This window comes from Cottoperca gobio, chromosome 14 (assembly GCF_900634415.1).
Source record: "Cottoperca gobio chromosome 14, fCotGob3.1, whole genome shotgun sequence".
NCBI lineage: Eukaryota > Metazoa > Chordata > Actinopteri > Perciformes > Bovichtidae > Cottoperca > Cottoperca gobio.
The window spans coordinates 24,607,808-24,628,325 of NC_041368.1; the positions used below are offsets into that span (position 1 = coordinate 24,607,808).

The window sequence follows — 20,518 nt, forward strand, 5'->3', positions numbered from 1 at the left end:
TGGAGGACACGTCTCAGTCAGTGTTGCCACACCAGTAATGCTGTTGAACCAGGTCTCAACCAGAAACATACAGTCCAAGTTCTTTTGAACTATCATATCATTAATCAAAAAAGATTTGTTAGCCAGTGATCTGACATTCAGAAGAGACACTTTCAGCTGCAGAGAGTCTGTGACAGGAGGCAAAGCCGGTCCTGGCTGTGCACTGATATATCTAAGATAACCAGACGCAGTGCGTGCTGAGCGCTGATTATTTAGTCTGGTAGTAGTCAAGACAGGAACGGCATAACCAGTTTGGGGGGGTGATGTCCTTGAGTGTCCATAAGTGGGCTTTTGGTATAAGCCGAGGGGGAGGTGCGGGGGGACATCTGGGAGGGGGAGAAGAATGAGGGATGATGGTGGGGTATGATGGTTTAGAGCGGGGGCTTATTTGAGGTGTCAGTTTAAGACCACCTTTCACCAATTTGTTCATCCTGTCGTTAAAAAGGAGGAAGGGAGAGGAAGATGAGGAAGAGGGGGAGGGGAGGGGGTAGGGTGTCTCAGTGCTACTCCACAAAATTTTAACTTCATCCATGTCTGTCGGTGGATTTGAGGGACTGGGGTCCTTGGTGTGCAGGCTTATTGTGGCTGGTACTGCAGCAAGGTCACTCACTCTAGTTGTTTGGACGTCATCATGGTGGTTATCTGTTGGTGTGGGGCATGGTGTCTCCTTGCATTTAGCCAAAGTCGGGTGGCTAATGGCGTGATCCATAATGGAACCGAACAGTTTTTCTCCAGATCTGTTGAGAGAAAGTCCATTTCTTCCCAAAAGGCCTCTACAATGTCATTGTTTATTCTACCACCAGGGGAAGGTGGAATTACAATTCAAATGTTTTATTGATGTGTACTTACTTTTGACTCTTTTTATTCCTGTTGAATATAATTATAATTTTTTCTCTGACCGCTTTGATTTGCAGTCCATAGATAACAGCGTTCATGGAAGGAGGAACCACGTGGAACAAGATGGACGCCATCTTCCTGTGATCTGATAAGTTCGGGAAACGATGGAGGATAATGATGATGGTGCCGGAAAACAGCAGGATGATGTACACGGTCAGGTGGGTGGTGCAGGTCTGCAGCGCCCGTCTGTTCATAGTCTTGTTCTTACTGCTCAAACACACTTGGGCGATCTTCAGGTAGGTGAGCGTCACGCTGCACAGGGACACGGACATTGTAAGCATGGCACTGAAGAGGCCATAAATGTGGTTGATGATAACGTTTTCACAGGAGAGCTTGAACAAGGACGCGTTGTCACAGAACGGGTTGGGTACAACCCGCCTGCAGCGCGACAGGCGCACGCTGAGGCCTATGAGGACCACAATCAAGAGAAATGCCACCCCCCACGCCCACACGGACAGCATCACCACCATCCTGTGGGTCATGATTTTGGCGTACCGCAGCGGGTTGCAGATGGCCACGTAGCGATCGAAGGCCATGATCATGAGCACGGTGTGAGAGGTGCCTCCATGAAAGTGAGCACAAAAAGCCTGAATGACGCAGTCTATGTAAGGAATGTACCGGTCAGCACTTGGAGTGAAAACATCACTCAGGACACGAGGAATGACGGCCGTCGCCCCAAAAACATCGTTAATACTCATGTTGCAGAAGAGCAGGTACATGGGCTGGTGCAGGCTCCTCTCCGTGGTGATCAGCACCACCAGGCCGATGTTGGACACCATGATGAAGACGTAGATGAGGAGGAGGAGGATAAAGGCGGGAACGGAGGAGGAGGGGTCGACCTTTAACCCCTCCAGCTGTAGAACATCCATATTGAAAGTTTGGTTCTCCATACTGCAGGGGGCGGATCCTACAAAGGATCATAAACGGAGAGATTCAGTCAACAACAATTATTGTGATGGTGTTAATCAGCCGTAAGATGGTAAACATCTCTGCCTAAGTGTAGTCAACAGAACATTTGCCTGTCACGCAAAAGACAGGGGTTCGATTCCCAGAGGTTCAAGTCCCCAAACAGAGTACAGTATGGAGTGTGGACCGGTACTTTGAGCAAGGCACCGGACCCTCACGCTACTCCCCGGGCGCTGATAATATATAATAATAATAATAATAATAATAATAATAATAATAATAATAATAATAATAATAATAATAATAATAATAATAAGCTTTATTTGTATAGCACCTTTCATACAAGAATTGCAGCCCAAAGTGCTTCACAGCAGAAACATAACAATTAGTACAAGGACAGAATAAGAACATTTACAGAACAATAATCACAGTGTAGATGTACATGAGTCTGAAGCACCATTATAAAAATAGCAGATAAAATAGCAGATAAAATAGCATAATTAAAATAATATAATATAGCAGAATTAAAATTGTATAAAAATAGCTGAATTAAAATAGCAGATAAAATAGTATAAAATAACATTGGAGATCATGCCTAGTTTTCGTATCTGTGCCGTACTTAACGACTCTCCTGTCGGAAAACCACATTCATCACCATTCTTGTAAATGTTTTAAACTATCAGAGCCATATTTTGAAAGCATGAGATGTGGCCCTTCAACTGATTTACTCCCTATGCTCCCCATTCCTGGTAGTCTTTGTCAAACTCTTTATTGACCCTTGTAAAATAATAGCTGCACACTGCTCCTAATATTAGGACAGTTAAATGCAGGATCTAAATTGCAGTGTGTGAGTACGTGTGAGACCCTTAAAAGAAATCCACAATTTCCTTTTTTACTCAAGTGCAGCTTTGAGATAAAAAAATATCTTCTTAAAGCATCTTCTAAATATGCTGCATAATTTGTAACTCGGGGGACTTCACATAATGATTGCTCGGCCTTTGCAACTGCTAAACCTGCACAAATAAGACAAAAAAAAGTTGTGCCAAGTAAATAGCGTCGCTCTGCTCGTGTCACTAGTCTAGTGACACGAGCAGAGCGACGCTATTTACTTGGCACAACTTTTCCCCGGGCGCTGATTCTTTTTTTTTCAAATGAGGTAATATGAAGACATTTGGTACCAAATTGTCCCCTTTCTATGTAAATGTGCCTCCAGTTGACAAAGATCAGCACTAACAGCCGCACAATTACAGAGACATTATGAGCGTCTGCAGAGTCACTGAAGCACATTTATAATATAAATATACAGATAATATACGGATCATGCTCAGCACTGGCAGACGGAGACATTCGACTCTCTGTCACGTTGAAATTCCTATCCTGAAGTTTTGAGGAATGCCTCTGCACCTCCTCGTCTTCTAACATCTTTTAATTGTTCTGCCTACAAAATATAAATGTATTCACATTGACAATCGCAATCAGATGCAAAAACAAAGGTTCACTTCAGATAGTGTCTGATGCACAATTCACGGAGCTATCAGCATCCAAAATACTTTTAAACTTTAACTCTAACTCGCCACTCAGACTTAACAGAACTCTCTTTATGGCAATTTTCACTATTTTCCAACTGTATTTCAGATATCTGTCATTTCATTCTTACTAGTTACAATTTCAAGCCAGCATATTATTTACATGTTGGCTAGTCAGAATTGAATTTGAGATCTCTGGAATAACTTTGTAAGAACAACTGTAGTTGTTTATCAATTATTAACATTTTGACTAATTGAGTTGTAGATATAAAGAAAAAGCCGCTCATGACCCAAACACAGTACACACAATAATGAAATATATAATACATGTACACCTTCGAAACTTTCCCATGAAAGCCTTACAACACATCGAAAGCCAGCATGTCCTGCAGTACTCCAACTTTAAGAGATTTTAAGAAAACTTGCAGTTGGTTGTGATACGGATGTTAAAAAATCTAAAGCAGCATCACTGTCGAGACTCAACGGAATCATAATATCAATTCAACAAACCAGAACAATACAAGAAAACAAGTCAACACTTCATGCAAATCTCATGTTAAAAACATCATTTTCAGATTCACGTTCCATTTTGCGTGTTTTTGTTTGACTTTTTATATATTTTACATCTTCCTTCATTTAAAATTCAAAACACGTCAGATAGATTCAGTGAACAGTGGAAAAAGTGTGTGTGTGTGTGTGTGTGTGTGTGTGTGTGTGTGCGTGTGTGTTTCTGTGTGTGTGTGTGTGTGTGTGTGTGTGTTTCTGTGTGCGTGTGTGTGTGTCTGTGCGTGTTTCTGTGTGCGTGTGTGTGTGTGTGTGTGTGTCTGTGTGTGTGTGTGTGTGTGTGTCTGTGCGTGTGTCTGTGTGTGTGTGTGTGTGTGTGAGAGAGAGAGACTCAGCTTTACCTCTGCTAACGTGAACCTCCTCCAGACAGACTGCAGGTGAACTAACGCACAATTTTATAAGCTCTAACTGAGCGCTGCACAACTTGGGGACCTCCTGCAGCCTGACCCGAGGTGAAGTGGAAAATAGTTTTTATAATATGACAGAGAAGACTCTGGGGCTTCAGCAGTGTTGACTGGCCCTCATGGTGCCTGACAGGCAACGCTCAGGGCCTTTTACTCTTCAAGTTCATTCAACTTTTCTCAACTCTCACTCAACCTTTATTTAGACTTGCAAATACATTGAAGTCGAGACCTCACTAACAATATAGTCGAGTTAAAAGCAACAAATCCTCGGCACAAAGAAACACACATAATACAAAACGTAATAATAAATAAAGCAGTTCAAATTTAAGGCAAATGAAGAAACCAAAACAAGACTGGGAGTGAAGTATGATGACATTTTCAATACATTCACATATAATGGCACAGTAGATAAAAAATAAATAAATAACAAAACAGGGGGGGGGCACCAAGCATCAGAATTTATAATCAGTCATTTGTCTTTATGTCTTCTTGTATTAATATGTTCTATGATAGTTATATTTTACTTACAAGTCCCCGGCTGAGCGCCGCTACGTTGGAGTTCATCCCGGTGGACAAGAGGGTCGCCTCCCTACGCCTTCGGGTTATGGGGGGAAAACTCTGACTGTTGTTTGTGCCTATGCCCCAAACCGCAGTTCGGAGTATTCGGCCTTCTTGGAGACCCTGAATGGAGCCCTGCAGGGGGCTCTAGTTGGGGACCCCATAGTCTTGCTGGGAGACTTCAACGCACACGTGGGAAACGATGGAGACACCTGGAGAGGCGTGATTGGGAGGAACGGCCTCCCTGATCTAAACCCGAACAGTCGTTTGTTGTTGGACTTCTGTGCTAGTCATGGAATGGACATAACAAACACCATGTTCGAACATAAGGATGCTCATAAGTGCACGTGGTACCAGAGCACCCTAGACCAAATGTCAATGATCGATTTTGTAATCGTATCATCTGATCTGAGGCCGCATGTTTTGGACACTCGGGTGAAGAGAGGGGCGGAGCTGTCGACTGATCACCATCTGGTGGTGAGTTGGATCAAGGGGTGGGGGAAGACTCTGGACGGACCTGGTAAGCCCAATCGGGTAGTGTGGGTGAACTGGGAACGTCTGGAGGAAGCCCCTGTCCTGGAGATCTTCAACTCACACCTCCGGCGGAGCTTTTCAGACATCCCTGTGGAGGTTGGGGGCATTGAACCTGAGTGGGCGATATTCAAAACCTCTATTGCTGAAGCTGCAGTGATGAGCTGTGGTCTCAAGGTCTTAGGTGCCTCAAGGGGCGGTAACCCTCGAACACCGTGGTGGACACCGGTGGTCAGGGAAGCCATCCGACTGAAGAAGGAGTCCTTCCAGGTTATGCCATCGCAGAGGCACAGCAGCGGGTGTGGGAGAAGTTCAGGGGAAGCTATGGAGAAGGACTTTCGGTCGGCACCAAAGTGCTTCTGGAAAACCATCTGGAACCCCAGGATGGGGAAGCGGGGAACCATCCAAGCTGTGTACAGCAAGGGTGGGACCCTGCTGACTTTGACTGAGAAGGTTATCGAGTGGTGGAAGGAGCACTTTGAGGAACTCCTAAATCCGACTAACATGCCCTCTATGGTAGAGGCAGAGCTGGAAGCTGATGGGGGATCATCGTCAATTTCCCTGACTGAAGTCACCGAGGTAGTCAAACAACTCCACAGTGACAAAGCTGCAGGGGTTGATGAGATCCGTCCAGAAATGCTGAAGGCTTTGGGTGTTGAGGGGCTGTCTTGGTTGACACGCCTCGTCAACATTGGGTGGAAGTCTGGGACAGTGCCTAGGGGGTGGCAGACCGGGGTGGTGGTTCCCTTATTTAAAAAGGGAGACCAGAGAGTGTCTGCCAACTACAGGGGTATCACACTTCTCAGCCTCCCTGGTAAAGTCTACTCCAAGGTACTGGAAAGGAGGGTTCGGCCGGTAGTCGAACCTTTGATTGAAGAGGAACAATGCGGATTCCGTCCTGGTCGTGGAACAACGGACCAACTCTTCACTCTCGCAAGGATCCTGGAGGGGGCCTGGGAGTACGCCCATCCGGTCTACATGTGTTTTGTGTGTCTGTGACCTTCAACAGTCACTGGATCGGTTCGTAGCCGAGTGTGAAGCAGTTGGGATGAGGATCAGCACCTCAAAATCTGAGGCCATGGCTCTCAGCAGGAAACCGGTGGATTGTCTACTCCGGGTAGGGAATTATCCCTTACCCCAAGTGAAGGAGTTCAAGTACCTCGGAGTCTTGTTCGTGAGTGTGAGTGAGTCCGCTGCTCCTTTGCGTTGAAAGGAGCCAGTTGAGGTGGTTCGGGCATCTAGTAAGAATGCCACCTGGGCGCCTCCCTAGGGAGGTGTTCCAGGTACGTCCAGCTGGGAGGAGACCCCGGGGAAGACCCAGGACTCGGTGGAGAGATTATATCTCCTCACTGGCCTGGGAACGCCTCAGGATCCCCCAGTTGGAGCTGGAGGATGTGGCCCGGAGAAGGGAAGATTGGGGTTCCTTACTGGAGCTGCTGCCCCCGCGACCCGATCCCGGATAAGCGGTAGGCGATGGATGGATAATTATAGAATCTCATATCAACAGATTTCAGTTTGATATAATATCCTTTAATATTTATTGTAAAAAACAAACAAACTAGAATGTCACTTGGAGAGCGGAGACCTCCGCTAAGGCCAATGGTGCATTCAGGTACTCTTCGGTTGTTCCCCTTTCCCGAGTTGGAAAGTCATGACTTCGGTGTGTTCGTAAGCTTGAAGTCGTGATGTGGAAACAACACGGACACTACAAAGAAGATGTGATTTATTGCTCAGAGCGTTTAAACACATTTATCTGTTTCTGAGCTGTTGTTACGACTTCAGCCTCAAAACTGGAGATTAGCTGCTTTTCTCTGTTTTATATTAAAGTGACAAACAAGATATTTAAAGACAAACCTTGGACTCTGAGTGACTGATATTTTCCACTATTTTCTCACATTTTATACACCAAACTATTAATCAAATAATCTATGAAATAGTTGATAATGAAAACAACCATTAGTTGCAGCCCTAGTCCCCAGCCCTGAGTTTAAAGAAAATCTGTTAAAGATTTATGGAAATCTGTCTGTCTTCTGTAATCCTAATAAACAAACCGAACTGAAAACATTACCTCCTTGGCCGAGGTAATAGAATTCATGAAAGGAACTGTTAATATTCCTAATAACACCACAAAGTCAGGATCCAAATCAAATACAAGGTTTAATCAATATTCTTGCAAGAAGGAGCGAGTTTATACATACGAAGATGATCAAACTCACACATACAGGTTGTAAGATCTGCTGTGTTGCTCAGCGAGGCTGCTTCTACATATATACACAAACATCAAAGGACAATTTATTCAGATTGGAGGGGTCAAAAGGTCTGAATTTACAGAGATCAAAAGGAACACATCTATTCAGAGAGATCGTCTTTGATGTTTATTACTCGTTTACAGTAAATAACAGATGTGCTGATCCATCACCTGATGACTGTTCTTTTATTGCTCTACAGTTCCTCAGCAGTTTGTCTCCTGTCCCCTGCTGTGTTTAGCCCCCAGTGTGAAACCTCTTGCCTTTTGCTGTGTTAATTACTTAGTTACTGGATTTTTCCAATATACATTTTACATATAAAATGTATGTATATTACATGTATATATTATACTGGATATAATCAGTATGTTATGCATTGATCAATAAGAAAACAGGATGAATTTTAAAAGGATGTGGTTATTTATGTAGCTTAATTTATTACCAGAATATGATTATCAGGTAGTTCACCACAGTGGTTATTCCTCTACGCTGCTGAAACAGTACCATGAAATCATTTCGACATGATCCTTGCAGAAATGAGTAAACTCAAAGGTTTGTATTATATTGTATTAGCATCCTGTGTCTTTTTACATCTTTTAAAGCTACATTTATTGTTATGGAACAAAACCATAATCCTCTGACGGACCTCTTTAATTTGCAGCCCGTAGATAACAGCATTAAGGGCCGGCAACACAACATGTCCCATGACCGCCGCAACTTTTCGGTGGTCAGCATGCTGAGGGAAACGGTGCAGGATCACAATGATGAAGCCGGCCACCAGGAGGAAGACATACACGGCCAGGTGGGTGGCGCAGGTCTGCAGCGCTTTGCTGTTCAGCACCTTGTTCTTACTGCGCAAACACACCGCGGCAATCTTCATGTAGGTGAGCGTGACGCTGCAGATGGACGAGCCCAGCAGGACGACCACGTAGCTGAGGCCGTAGATGTTGTTGATGAGCACGCTCTCACAGGAAAGCTTGAACAAGGAGGCATTGTCACAGAACGGGTTGAGTATAACTGACCTGCAGCGCGGCAGTCGCACGCTGAGGCCAATGAGGATCAGCACCATCACGAAGGCTGTTCCCCACTCCGTCACCGACAGACCCACCACCATCCTGTGGGTCATGATGGTGGCGTACCGCAGCGGGTTGCAGATGGCCACGTAGCGATCGAAGGCCATGCTCATGAGCACAGTGTGAGAAGCGCTCGCATGGAGGTGAACACAGAAAGCCTGAACGACGCAGTCGTTGTAACGTATGTACCGCAAAGAGTCTGATGCTAAAATATCTCGGAGTACATGTGGTATAACTATCGTGGCCCCAAAAACATCGTTAATACTCATGTTGCAGAGGAGCAGGTACATGGGCTGGTGCAGGCTCCTCTCCATGGTGATCAGCACCACCAGGCCGATGTTGGACACCATGATGAAGATGTAGATGAGAAGGAGGAGGATGAAGGCGGGAATAGAAGACTGGTAGGTGACATTTAACGCCTCCAGGATTAGGATATCTCCACCAAAACTGCCGTTTTTCATGTTTTTTCTATCATTTAGCAGTAAAGACTTTTGAATGTGCTTGCCACAGTTATATTTATACAGCGTTATAGTTACAGAAAAGCAAAAACATTGCACAGTAACTCTTTAAAAAGTTCTTGTTAAAGGTATCACAGTGAATCTAAATGTGTCTGCAACACAATAACAATGACAGAACAGAACAAGAGTCATCATTCAACAGAGACATTCAGCATATAACGTCACCATGTCCATGTCTTTTTCCATTTCTGCCAAACTGATTGAAGGGTTCATTCACCTAAACTACAAAAAGAAAACACATTTCATGATATTTAAAGATTAGAAAAATGTCACGATGTCCAAGTTAAACTATGAAGAGTTTTCAACAAAAAGAAGACTGTTGGCAGTGTTATCCACAATAACAGAGAAACTGTTTCTGCAAAGACACTGTGCATCCAGCATACAACACGATCCGGATCAGCAACAACTCCCAGAAAAGACCTTTAAAGGGGAATCAAACTGGAAGAAACTGCAGGAAGAGCAACAGACAGACTGATATATGGCTGTTTAATTTTTCAATGCTTTGAGCAAAAAAACAACTTCCATTCACCTCTAATGCATTTGAGTGCAGGCAGAAACAGAGACACATTTAACAATAACTATCTATAATGTGGGTGAACTGACACTTAATAAAGCTTGAAGATAAGGATAGTTTTGTGCAGTTATCCTCCACTAACAACTACAGCCACTACAGTAAATGAAGGATACATTCAAACACAGCCCTGTGACAATTAGACACAACTTCTAATAGCAGCTGCTAAGGCAGCGTTCTAACACAGACCTCCCTTCACCTCGGACCAAAAGTGAAACTGCAGACACTTTTAAGCGGTGCATCGTTGACCGTCAGCAGCAGCATCGTTGCTGACAGGTCAACTGTTTCTTGGCAACAAGCATCATTCACATGATTTGTTTAAACATCACAATATATGATCATTTATCAGCTTTGGCAGAGTAAATATTTGACCAAATGTTAATGATGTGTCAAATGTCTGTCTAATTTTATTAAAGCCTGTAAAAATTTACCAGTAATCATAAATAAATGCCTCAATGCTATTTATATCCATGTCATCTGATCAAACTGCTTCAGACTATAATTATATATCAATCTCATCAATGTTAACTACAAGCCACAGCACACTTTCTACTCTGATACTGATACTGATAATAATGATAATAATAATAATAATACATTGTATTTATAAAGCGCCTTTCAAAGCTAAAAGCAATCTCAATGCGCTAAAATGCAGGACGACAACAAAAACAACAACAACAACAACAGACATAAGATTTTCAGGAGCATTTCCATGTATGCATTGATGTGTGAGTAGGGAGATTTTGTATTCGATCCTGAATGCGACAGGAAGCCAATCATACAAACAATGGACATCATTTATACTTTATATGTATTTATTATATTATGTAATCTTTCTAGACATAACGCACATACAGATACAAAACAAATGAGTGAATATATTCGTCTCTGTTGCTCAAAATGTACTGAATAGTGGGGGCATTCATTTATTAAATTGCATGTGTGATTTATTTTGCATTTTTAACAGATAACAGAAGTAAAACACATGTAATAATAATAATAATAATAATAATAATAATAATAATAATAAATTGTATTTATAAAGCGCCTCTCAAAGCTAAAAGCAATCTCAAGGCACTAAAATGCAGGACGACAACAAAAACAACAACAACAGACATAAGATTTTACGTAAAGGCTTTTGTGAAAAGTGACATGTGACGTAACTATATATAAGACGAAGTATATAAATATATACATTATATATGTCATATTCATCGTTACAATAAATAGATTGGTGAAAATATTCTGATGGTCAACGGTCAAGAACCATTTAACAACATTTTAGGACTAACTTGAGACATCCATATCGCTTTCATGATTCAAAATAAGGAGAAAACAAGATAAAAACAAAACACATTGAAAGCGAAACGCAGACAAGCACATACACATTTTCTTATTTGTATTTAAGTTATAATGATGGCAAAACCTTTCTGAACTGAAACTTTTGTGACAGGAATCTTCGTATCTCTTTTGACTGAACCCCATAAATAATGGGGTTGAGACTGCCGGGGACAATATGAAACAAAATGGCTGCAAGTTTTCTGTAGTCTGAGTACTGAGGGAAGCGATGCAGGATGATAATAAGCATTCCACTTAGTAACATAATAAGATATACAAAGAGATGAGTGCTGCAGGTCTTCATGGCTTTACTGTTCAAAGACTTGTTTTTATTCATCAGACAGACTACTGTAATCTTAGCATAGGTGATAACCATGCTGCCAATAGAACCTGTGAACAGGACTACAGTGAAGGTGAGGCCATAGACATTATTAATAAACACACTCTCACAGGAGAGTTTAAACAGTGAGGCATTGTCACAGAAAGGATTTGTGATCAGAGTCCTACATCGGTTCAGTCGTATGGTCAGACCGAGCAGAATCCCAACCAAAACAAAGGCCACCCCCCAGGCAGAAACTGTCAGCTTCACCACCATTTTGTTGGTCATTATGGCAGCATAGCGCAGGGGATTACAGATGGCCACATATCTGTCAAAGGCCATAATCATGAGTACAGTGTGAGTAGTGGTACCAAACATATGTGTTGTAAAAGCTTGGACAGCACATTCATAATAACTGATGAGGCGTTCAGAGGGAGGTCTCAATGTATCTGCAAGCAAACGGGGCACCATGATAGAATTTCCAAGGATGTCATTGACTGGCAAGTTGCAGAAAAGGAGATACATCGGCTGGTGCAAGTTTTTGTCCATGAAAACCAGGATTACAATGCCAACATTTGCTAAGATAATCATTAAGTAGGAAAAAAAGAAAAAGAAAAAGACAGGGTACATTGACATTTCTGTGATCTTTAACCCCTCTAGTTGGAGGGTAAAGCTGTTGTAGGTGTAGTTTTCCATCAAGCTGAAACGAAAGACACAAAAATGGGGGGGGTGCTGATTCGTCACGTAAATCTTTCAAACACAAGATAAAAGTTTCTGAAAATGTAAACCAAGGAGAGATTTGAAATAGTTCAGTGATTAGATAAATAAAAACATTTGAATATTACCTTTAATGTCTTTTATGCATGTAGTCACCAAATACTCACAGCCAACCTTCTGTCAGAAGCTCACAGCCACTGTCTCAATTTAAGACGGATGTACTATAGTCGTGGGTGACGTATCACCAAGTCGTCAAGCTGGTAGCCATAGGCAACACTGCTGCTCTAATTAATTATGTTTGGCCGTGATTGTTGTTGAGTAATGGCAATGCTGAAGTTATACCAATTATTATTGGCATTTACTTCCGTACCTGGAATTTTTCAAGGAACGGCAAGATGCTTTATTGTTTATGACCAAATTATGAATCGGCTATGTGAGAACTGCAAGAGACTGTTGGGGTTCTGGTATTAACCAATGTAATTATTAATAAACATTAATGATAAATGAATATTATTAAAACTATTGATATTTGAATTTGAATACTAATCAGATACCAGCGAGTGATCAAGGCATTGGCATCCTTCATGCCGTGGAGCCACTGGAGCGGGGCAATGTCCGAACAAATCAAATCAAAATCAAATTTATTTGTATAGCCCAATATCACAAATTATACATTTGTCTCAGTGTGCTTTACAGACTGTACAGGATACGACACCCTCTGTCCTTAGACCCTCGCATCGCACAAGGAAAAACTTCCTAAAAGAAACCCCATAATTAAAGGGGGAAAAATGGAAGAGACCTCAGGGAGAGCAACTGAGGAGGGATCCCTCTCCCAGGACGCACAGACGTGCAATAGATGTCGTATGTGCAGGATAAACAACATAGTACAAATACAACATTTGACAGAAAATGATGTTGTGTTGAAAAAGAGAAAGTTTGGATGAATCCAGTCTCAGTAGTAGAATGTCCTGATCAACAGTGTGGAAAGCAGCACTGAGGTCTAACAAGACAAGAACAGAGACAAGTCCTTTGTCTGATGCCAATAGAAGGTCATTGGTAACTTTCACCAGTGCCGTCTCTGTGCTATGATGAACTCTAAATCCAGATTGAAAAACCTCAAATAAACTATTATTATGTAAAAAGTCACACAACTGTTTTGCGACTGCTTTCTCGAGGATCTTAGCGAGAAAGGGAAGGTTAGATATCGGCCTATAGTTGGCTAAAACCTCTGGATCAAGACTAGGCTTTTTAAGAAGTGGTTTTATTACAGCTACTTTAAAGGATTGGTACGTAGCCAGATAATAGAGACAGGTTGATCATATTTAATAACGAGGTGTTAATTAAGGGTAAAACTTCTTTAAACAGTTTAGTTGGAATCGGGTCTAAAAGACAGGTTGATGCTTAGACGATGAGATTGTTGAAGTTAGTTGGTTAAGGTAGATTGGAGTAAAACAGTCTAGATATATTTCAGGAGTTACAGATGTTTTTAAGGTTCTGGAGGTTGAAGTTAAGTCGTTACTGATTGAGGTCAGGAGGAGATTAATTTAGTCTCTAATAATTATAATGTTATGGTTAAAGAAGCTCATGAAGTCGTCACTACTGAGAGATATAGGAACAGAAGGCTCTGTAGAGCTGTGGCTCTCTGTCAGCCTCAGTGCTGAACAGAAACCTGGGGTTGTTCTTATGTTCTTCTGTTAAGGAAGAGTAATAAGCTGCTCTGCATTACGGAGAGCCTTCTTATACGTTTTAAGATGATCTAACCAGACTAAACGAGATTCTTCCAGTTTAGTTGAACGCTATTTACTTTCAAGATTTCTCGACTTTTGTTTTAGTTTGCGGATTTGTAAATTAAGCCGGAGCTTTCTTTTTCTGTTTTATGATCTTCTTCTTTAGAGGAGCGACAGAGTCGAGTGTTATTCGCAGTGAGGCTGCAGCGCTATCAACAAGATGATTAATGTGGGAGGGACTAAAGTTAGCATTGGAGTCCTCCGTTATATTGATATTGAGTCCTGGTATTGAATTAAGTGCTGATGGAATCACTTCCTTAAATTTAGTCACAGCACTTTCAGATAAACATCGAGCGTAGGATGTTCTGCCTGCTGGCTTGTAGTCCAGTAACAGGACTTCAAAAGTTATTAAAATGTTCTGATAAAAGAGGATTATGTGGACACACTAATAAACTTTCAGTTTTAACACCATATCCCAGAACAAGGTCCAGAGTGTGGTTTAAACAGTGAGTTGGTTCATGTACATTCTGACTGAACCCAGTGAATCTAATATTGAGATAAATGCATTATTAAGGCTGTCACTATCAACATCCACATGAATATTAAAGTCACCTACAATAATTACTTTATCTGTTTTAAGGACTAAACTTGATAAAAATTCTGAGAGTTCAGATAGAACTTCAGAATACGGACCAGGAGGGCGGTACACAGTAACAAATAAAACTGGCTTTATTGTTTCCATGTTGGGTTTGAGAGCGTAAGAACAAGGCTTTCAAAAGAGTTATATTTTAGTTTAGGCTTAGGATTGATCAAGAGGTTTGAGTCAAATGTGGCCGCAGCTCCACCTCCTCGGCCAGTACCTCGAGGAATGTGAGTATTAATATGACCAGGTGGAGTAGATTCATTTAGACATATTCTTCATGTCTCAGGTTTCAGTGAGACAAAATAAATCAATCTTATTATCTGATATTAAATCATTTACCAATCCAGCTTTCGTTGATAAAGATCTGATGTTTAAGAGCCCACATTTAATTTTTCGATTTAGTTGCACTTTTGCAGCGGTGGTGTTTATTTTAATTAGGTGTTCATGTATAACTCCTCTTCTGTTAACCATAGACTTGATTAGTTTCAGTGGTCGTGGGAAAGAAGCACAGAGAAGTGTGTAAGACTGCAACTCTGTCTCCTGGTCTCAACTCTGGGTTGTCATGGATTAGGTCCACTATTAGACTTTGTAATATTATTGGATATGAGATCTGCTCCAGCCAAAGTAGGATGGATGCCGTCACCCCTAATCAGACCAGGTCTTCCCCAGAAAGTCCGCCAATTGTCTACGAAGCCCACATCATTATCTGGACACCACCGTGAGAGCCAGCGACGGAATGATGACATGCGGCTAAACATGTCATCATTCAAAAGATTTGGCAGAGGACCAGAGAAAACTACGGAGTCCGACATTGTTTTGGCAAATGTACACACCGACTCCACATTAACTTTAGTACACTCCGATTGACGCAATCGCGTGTCATTACCGCCGACATGAATAACAATCTTACTGTATTTACGTTTAGCCTTAGCCAGCAGTTTCAAATGTGCTTCTATGTCGCCCGCTCTGGCCCCCGGAATGCACGTGACTATCGTCGCTGGTGTCTCAAAATGAACGTATCTCAAAATTGAGCTACCGATAACCAGAGTTGGCTTCTCAGCAGGTGTGTCACTGAGTGGAGAGAATCTGTTAGAAACAGCAAGCGGTTGGTGGAACAGAGGGTGAAAGAGCGTCCCAGGAGGTAATAACGCAGGGCGCACTCTTTTTCCACCGTACTGTAGATCACCTCCCGCTGAGCCAGCTTCCGGCTGATGCACAGTACGGAGCAATCCGTTGTTTGAGGTGTTGGTCTGCAAGACAAAAGGAAGAGCAAAGTTAGGAGAAAACAGGAGTGGCTTCCCACAGAGGGCTTGCTTAAGGCTCTCAAACGCCAGCTGACACTTCCGGATCTGAGGCACGCTTTCAGGTTAGGGGGCTGGTCAATTCCAGAAACCCGGAATGAACCACCTATAGTAGCCGGACAGCCCCATAAACCTCCTGACCTCATTTTTCTTCTTGTGCAATCTTTCTATCCGTGGCCGCACTGACCATTGTTCCCACCTGCTGCATATGCTGTTCACACGTCTCGCTGTGGATGATGATATCATCCATGTAGGCAGCAGCATATGCAGAGTGGGGAACCAGAACCCGGTCCATGAGCCGCTGGAAGGTGGCTCCAAACAACCGGGAATGGAAGAGTCACGAATTGGTACAACTACGGAGTGAAGAAGGCTGTTTTTTTCTCTAGACTCTGGAGACAGGGGAATCTGCTAGTAGTCCTTGATTTAATCCAGTGTCGTATAAAAACGAGCCGTGTCTAGCCGATCCAGGAGTTCGTCGACCCAGGGCATCGGGTAAGCATCAAATTTAGACACCTCATTAACCCTGCAATAGTCTACACAGAACTGTACTGACCCGTCGGACGTGCGTACCAGCATGACGGGGCAGCACTGGTCACTGTTGGACTCTTTTATTACCTCCATTTGAAGTTCCACCTGAACAATTTTCCTTTTGTGCTCAGGCATCAAACCGTCACGCCCGGGGAAGTCTCTATGTGGTGGCGTATGAGAGTTGTGCGCCCTGGCAGGGGGACAACACATCGGCAAATCGCCTTTGCAGCGAGGCTATGTTTGCTCTCTGACCCGGTGAAAGACTGCCGTCATAACAGACCGTGGCTGGTTTCTCGGTGTTTATTACCTGTGATCCAAGCCCATCTTTCTCAATCTCCATGGTGGCCAAATCCCTCCATGCTTTTAGGAGATTGTGGGGGTAAATTTGTGTTGCCCCCCCACTCCTGTCCGATTGCACCACCTCATAATCAACATCCCCCACTCGCCGCGTTACCACGAAGGGCCCTTGCCACTTGGCGAGTAACTTGAAGCTAGAGGTTGTGAGCAGTATCTCAGAGTTTTCCCAGGGGCCTGGAGATCCAGGATATTGCTCAGTGTTCTATTGTAAAAATCCACTGATTCGCTGACTGTTGTGAAATTTGTAGCGGGGATTTGCTGGACTTCCAAAGTCCTGATGTCTGCATTGATGTATTTTAGATTTCTGAAGTGAATTTTGCGTTTGGGCTTGGTCTGGTGAGACAATTTCAACTCCATTGAAATTACCTTGCGATCAGACACTCCCAGATCGTACACCAACAGATTTTTAATGGGGACCGAGTTAGTAATGACCAAGTCGAGCGTGTGCCCCCTGGTGTGTGTGGGGACATCAACATGAAGAACTCAGCTGCAGGGTGGCAGGAGGGGGTGTCAATATGAATGTTCAAATCCCCGAGTATGACAGTATTTGCATATGTGATAGAGAGTGAAGTGAGAAGTTAATTTGCCTCTAAGATGAATGCCGGGTTTGTCTTGGGTGGGCTGTAAATGAGGAGAATAGTCATGGGACTCAATTATTGGGAGTCGCCGCAAAGGCGCTTTTGGGGTTGCCAACGGGTTAACCAGCTGACATTCGCGGCATGATGCGCATGTTTGGTCATACACTAGATGACTAGACATAGGGTTATGATGAACCGCCTGGAAAATCATTTCCCGATGGCTCCTTGTCACCAACAACTGGGTGTTTTCCTCTCCTGTCTGTGTGTCACGGCTCACATGATACAACCTGTCCCTAATCATTGTAAAGTGTGGGTGAGTAAGTGCGCTGTTCGGGTGAAGTGGGAAGCCATCGATACTTACGACCTGATTGAAAGCCTGGCAGAGGGTTTAATTCCAGGACTGCTCAAGGAGAAAGTCCTCCACATGACACATTGGCAGGGTCAGGGGTGCCGAGCCTCCTTCGACCCGGCCCCCTCCTTGACGGCGTCCCTTTCCTCCGTGTCTCCACTAAACACAGCACACAACTCACATGTCCCTACTGCATGTGAATGCACCCCCATAGCTTTCCCCGCTAGCCTATTGAACTCTGGCCAATTTGTTCCCAAAATCAGGGGGTGTGTAAGGCGAGTACTAACTCCACCCCTAACTCCCCTGAAAGAAATGGCAAGAGTCACCACCGGATACTTACCATGCACACACCTTACCCTCACCCACGATGCTTCTAGCAAAGCCCTGGGTCGAACCAAGCGCTAGTGGATCGTCGTTTGCATACAACCACTGTCTAACAGAACCTGGTGGATACCCCCCTGTTATTTTTGCACATAATATAACTTTTTTACTAAATTCAGTTTTTGTTAATGACAAATGATTTGTAAATCATCTATAAACATTACATGGATGAACAACAAACAAATTATTAACCATTGACAAAGCATTAAATATCTGTCTAAATAATGATTTTAGATGCTTTACAAAGTATTTATTAACCATTTAACAAGGAAATATAATCATCAGTTGCAACTTTATAATAACCTTCCAAATAATGTTTATAGACTCTATTATTAACAATTTAACTAAGTGTTACAAATATCTGGTCCATCTATTTATGTAATGTTTCTACATGTTTAACAATTTCTTAAAGGTTTAGAAATGATTTGGTAATCATTGACAACTACTTCATACAGTACATAAAATGTGTGCAACAATAAAACTCATAAAATAACAAGTTATAGCATTACTACTACTTTTCCTTCTTTCTTAACAGTAAAGTAACTTATAAATGAAGTAATAATAATGAAAAGTAATAAATGAATAACTATTCATTTCATCACAATAAATTGAGGAGTGGTGAAAACAATCTGATATTTAAAGGTCAGGAATGTTTTAACAACATATCAGAACTAACTTCACCCATCCTTGTGTATGGATACAAAAACAAACACAGACAAGCAATATTCTTCTAAAATGTATTTATTTTATTGTTATAAGGATGGCAAAACCTTTCTGAACTGAAACTTTTGTGACAGGAATCTTCGTATCTCTTTTGACTGAACCCCATAAATAATGGGGTTGAGACTGCCGGGGACAATATGAAACAAAATGGCTGCAAGTTTTCTGTAGTCTGAGTACTGAGGGAAGCGATGCAGGATGATAACAAGCATTCCACTTAGTAACATAATAAGATATACAAAGAGATGAGTGCTGCAGGTCTTCATGGCTTTACTGTTCAAAGACTTGTTATTACTGGTGAGACAGACGACTGTAATCTTAGTATAGGTGATAACCATGCTGCCAATAGAACCTGTGAACAGGACTACAGTGAAGGTGAGGCCATAGACATTATTAATAAACACACTCTCACAGGAGAGTTTAAACAGTGAGGCATTGTCACAGTAAGGATTTGTGATCAGAGTCCTACATCGGTTCAGCCGTATGGTCAGACCAAGCAGAATCCCGACCAAAACAAAGGCCACCCCCCAGGCAGAAACTGTCAGCTTCACCACCATTTTGTTGGTCATTATGGCAGAATAGCGCAGGGGATTACAGATGGCCACATATCTGTCAAAGGCCATAATCATGAGTACAGTGTGAGCAGTGGTACCAAACATATGTGTTGTAAAAGCTTGGACCACACATTCATAATAACTGATGAGGCGTTCAGAGGGAGGCCTCAACATGTCTATAAGCAAACGGGGCACCATGATAGAATTTCCAAGGATGTCATTGACTGGCAAGTTGCAGAAAAGGAGATACATCGGCTGGTGCAAGTTTTTGTCCATGAAAACCAGGATTACAATGCCAACATTTGCTAAGATAATCATTAAGTAGGAAAAAAAGAAAAAGAAAAAGACAGGGTACATTGACATTTCTGTGATCTTTAACCCCTCTAGTTGGAGGGTAAAGCTGTTGTAGGTGTAGTTTTCCATCAAGCTGAAACGAAAGACACAAAAATGGGGGGGTGCTGATTCGTCACGTAAGTCTTTCAAACACAAGATAAAAGTTTCTGAAAATGTAAACCAAGGAGAGATTTGAAATAGTTCAGTGATTAGATAAATAAAAACATTTGAATATTACCTGTCTTTTATGCATGTAGTCACCAAATACTCACAGCCAACCTTCTGTCAGAAGCTCACAGCCACTGTCTCAATTTAAGACGGATGTACTATAGTCGTGGGTGACGTATCACCAAGTCGTCAAGCTGGTAGCCATAGGCAACACTGCTGCTCTAATTAATTATGTTTGGCCGTGATTGTTGTTGAGTAATGGCAATGCTGAAGTTATACCAATTATTATTGGCATTTACTTCCGTACCTGGAATTTTTCAAGGAACGGCAAGATGCTTGATTGGTTATGACCAAGTTATGAACCGGATATCAGGGGTGGGCGATACTGCAAAATTTGGTATCTATCCAATACACGGCCAGTATTGCCGATTCCGCTACTTTTTTTGAAAAAGAAAGACTTCTTTCTCGGTTGCAGTATTTTGGTCTGCAGCTGTAAAATAACACCAAACGGCGCTCCTCTTCTCCGCCTTCATGCAGCCAGGAGTGCGCTGCTGAGCTACGTCATGTGACTGCACGCCGGCAAAACTAACAGTATAGCGGGGGAGGGAGGCAGGATAGGGGGCAGAGTTAGTATGAGTGAAGTGAGTGAGAGGAGCAGTGTTTGCACATGCA

At 42.5% G+C, this 20,518-nt stretch overlaps 4 protein-coding genes across 4 annotated transcripts; all 4 read right to left on the bottom strand.

Annotated features, from left to right (window-relative positions):
• Positions 1-884: 884 nt before the first annotated feature.
• Positions 885-1,826, bottom strand: LOC115018567 (olfactory receptor 52N2-like). The gene has a single exon (XM_029447619.1). It carries the CDS (start codon positions 1,824-1,826, stop codon positions 885-887), a length of 942 nt encoding a protein of 313 aa, XP_029303479.1.
• A 6,404-nt stretch (positions 1,827-8,230) lies between these two features.
• LOC115018822 (olfactory receptor 52N5-like) lies at positions 8,231-9,205 on the bottom strand. Its single transcript, XM_029448042.1, has one exon. It carries the CDS (start codon positions 9,203-9,205, stop codon positions 8,231-8,233), a length of 975 nt encoding a protein of 324 aa, XP_029303902.1.
• A 2,036-nt stretch (positions 9,206-11,241) lies between these two features.
• LOC115018823 (olfactory receptor 146-like) lies at positions 11,242-12,186 on the bottom strand. Its single transcript, XM_029448044.1, has one exon. The coding sequence runs from the start codon at positions 12,184-12,186 to the stop codon at positions 11,242-11,244; it is 945 nt and encodes a 314-aa protein (XP_029303904.1).
• LOC115018824 (olfactory receptor 146-like) lies at positions 12,186-19,768 on the bottom strand. Its single transcript, XM_029448045.1, has 5 exons — positions 18,867-19,768; positions 16,714-16,897; positions 16,066-16,179; positions 15,764-15,827; positions 12,186-12,190 (listed from the first exon to the last, which is right to left on the bottom strand). The coding sequence occupies exons 1-5, from the start codon at positions 19,766-19,768 to the stop codon at positions 12,186-12,188; spliced, it is 1,269 nt and encodes a 422-aa protein (XP_029303905.1).
• Between the last annotated feature and the right edge of the window lie 750 nt (positions 19,769-20,518).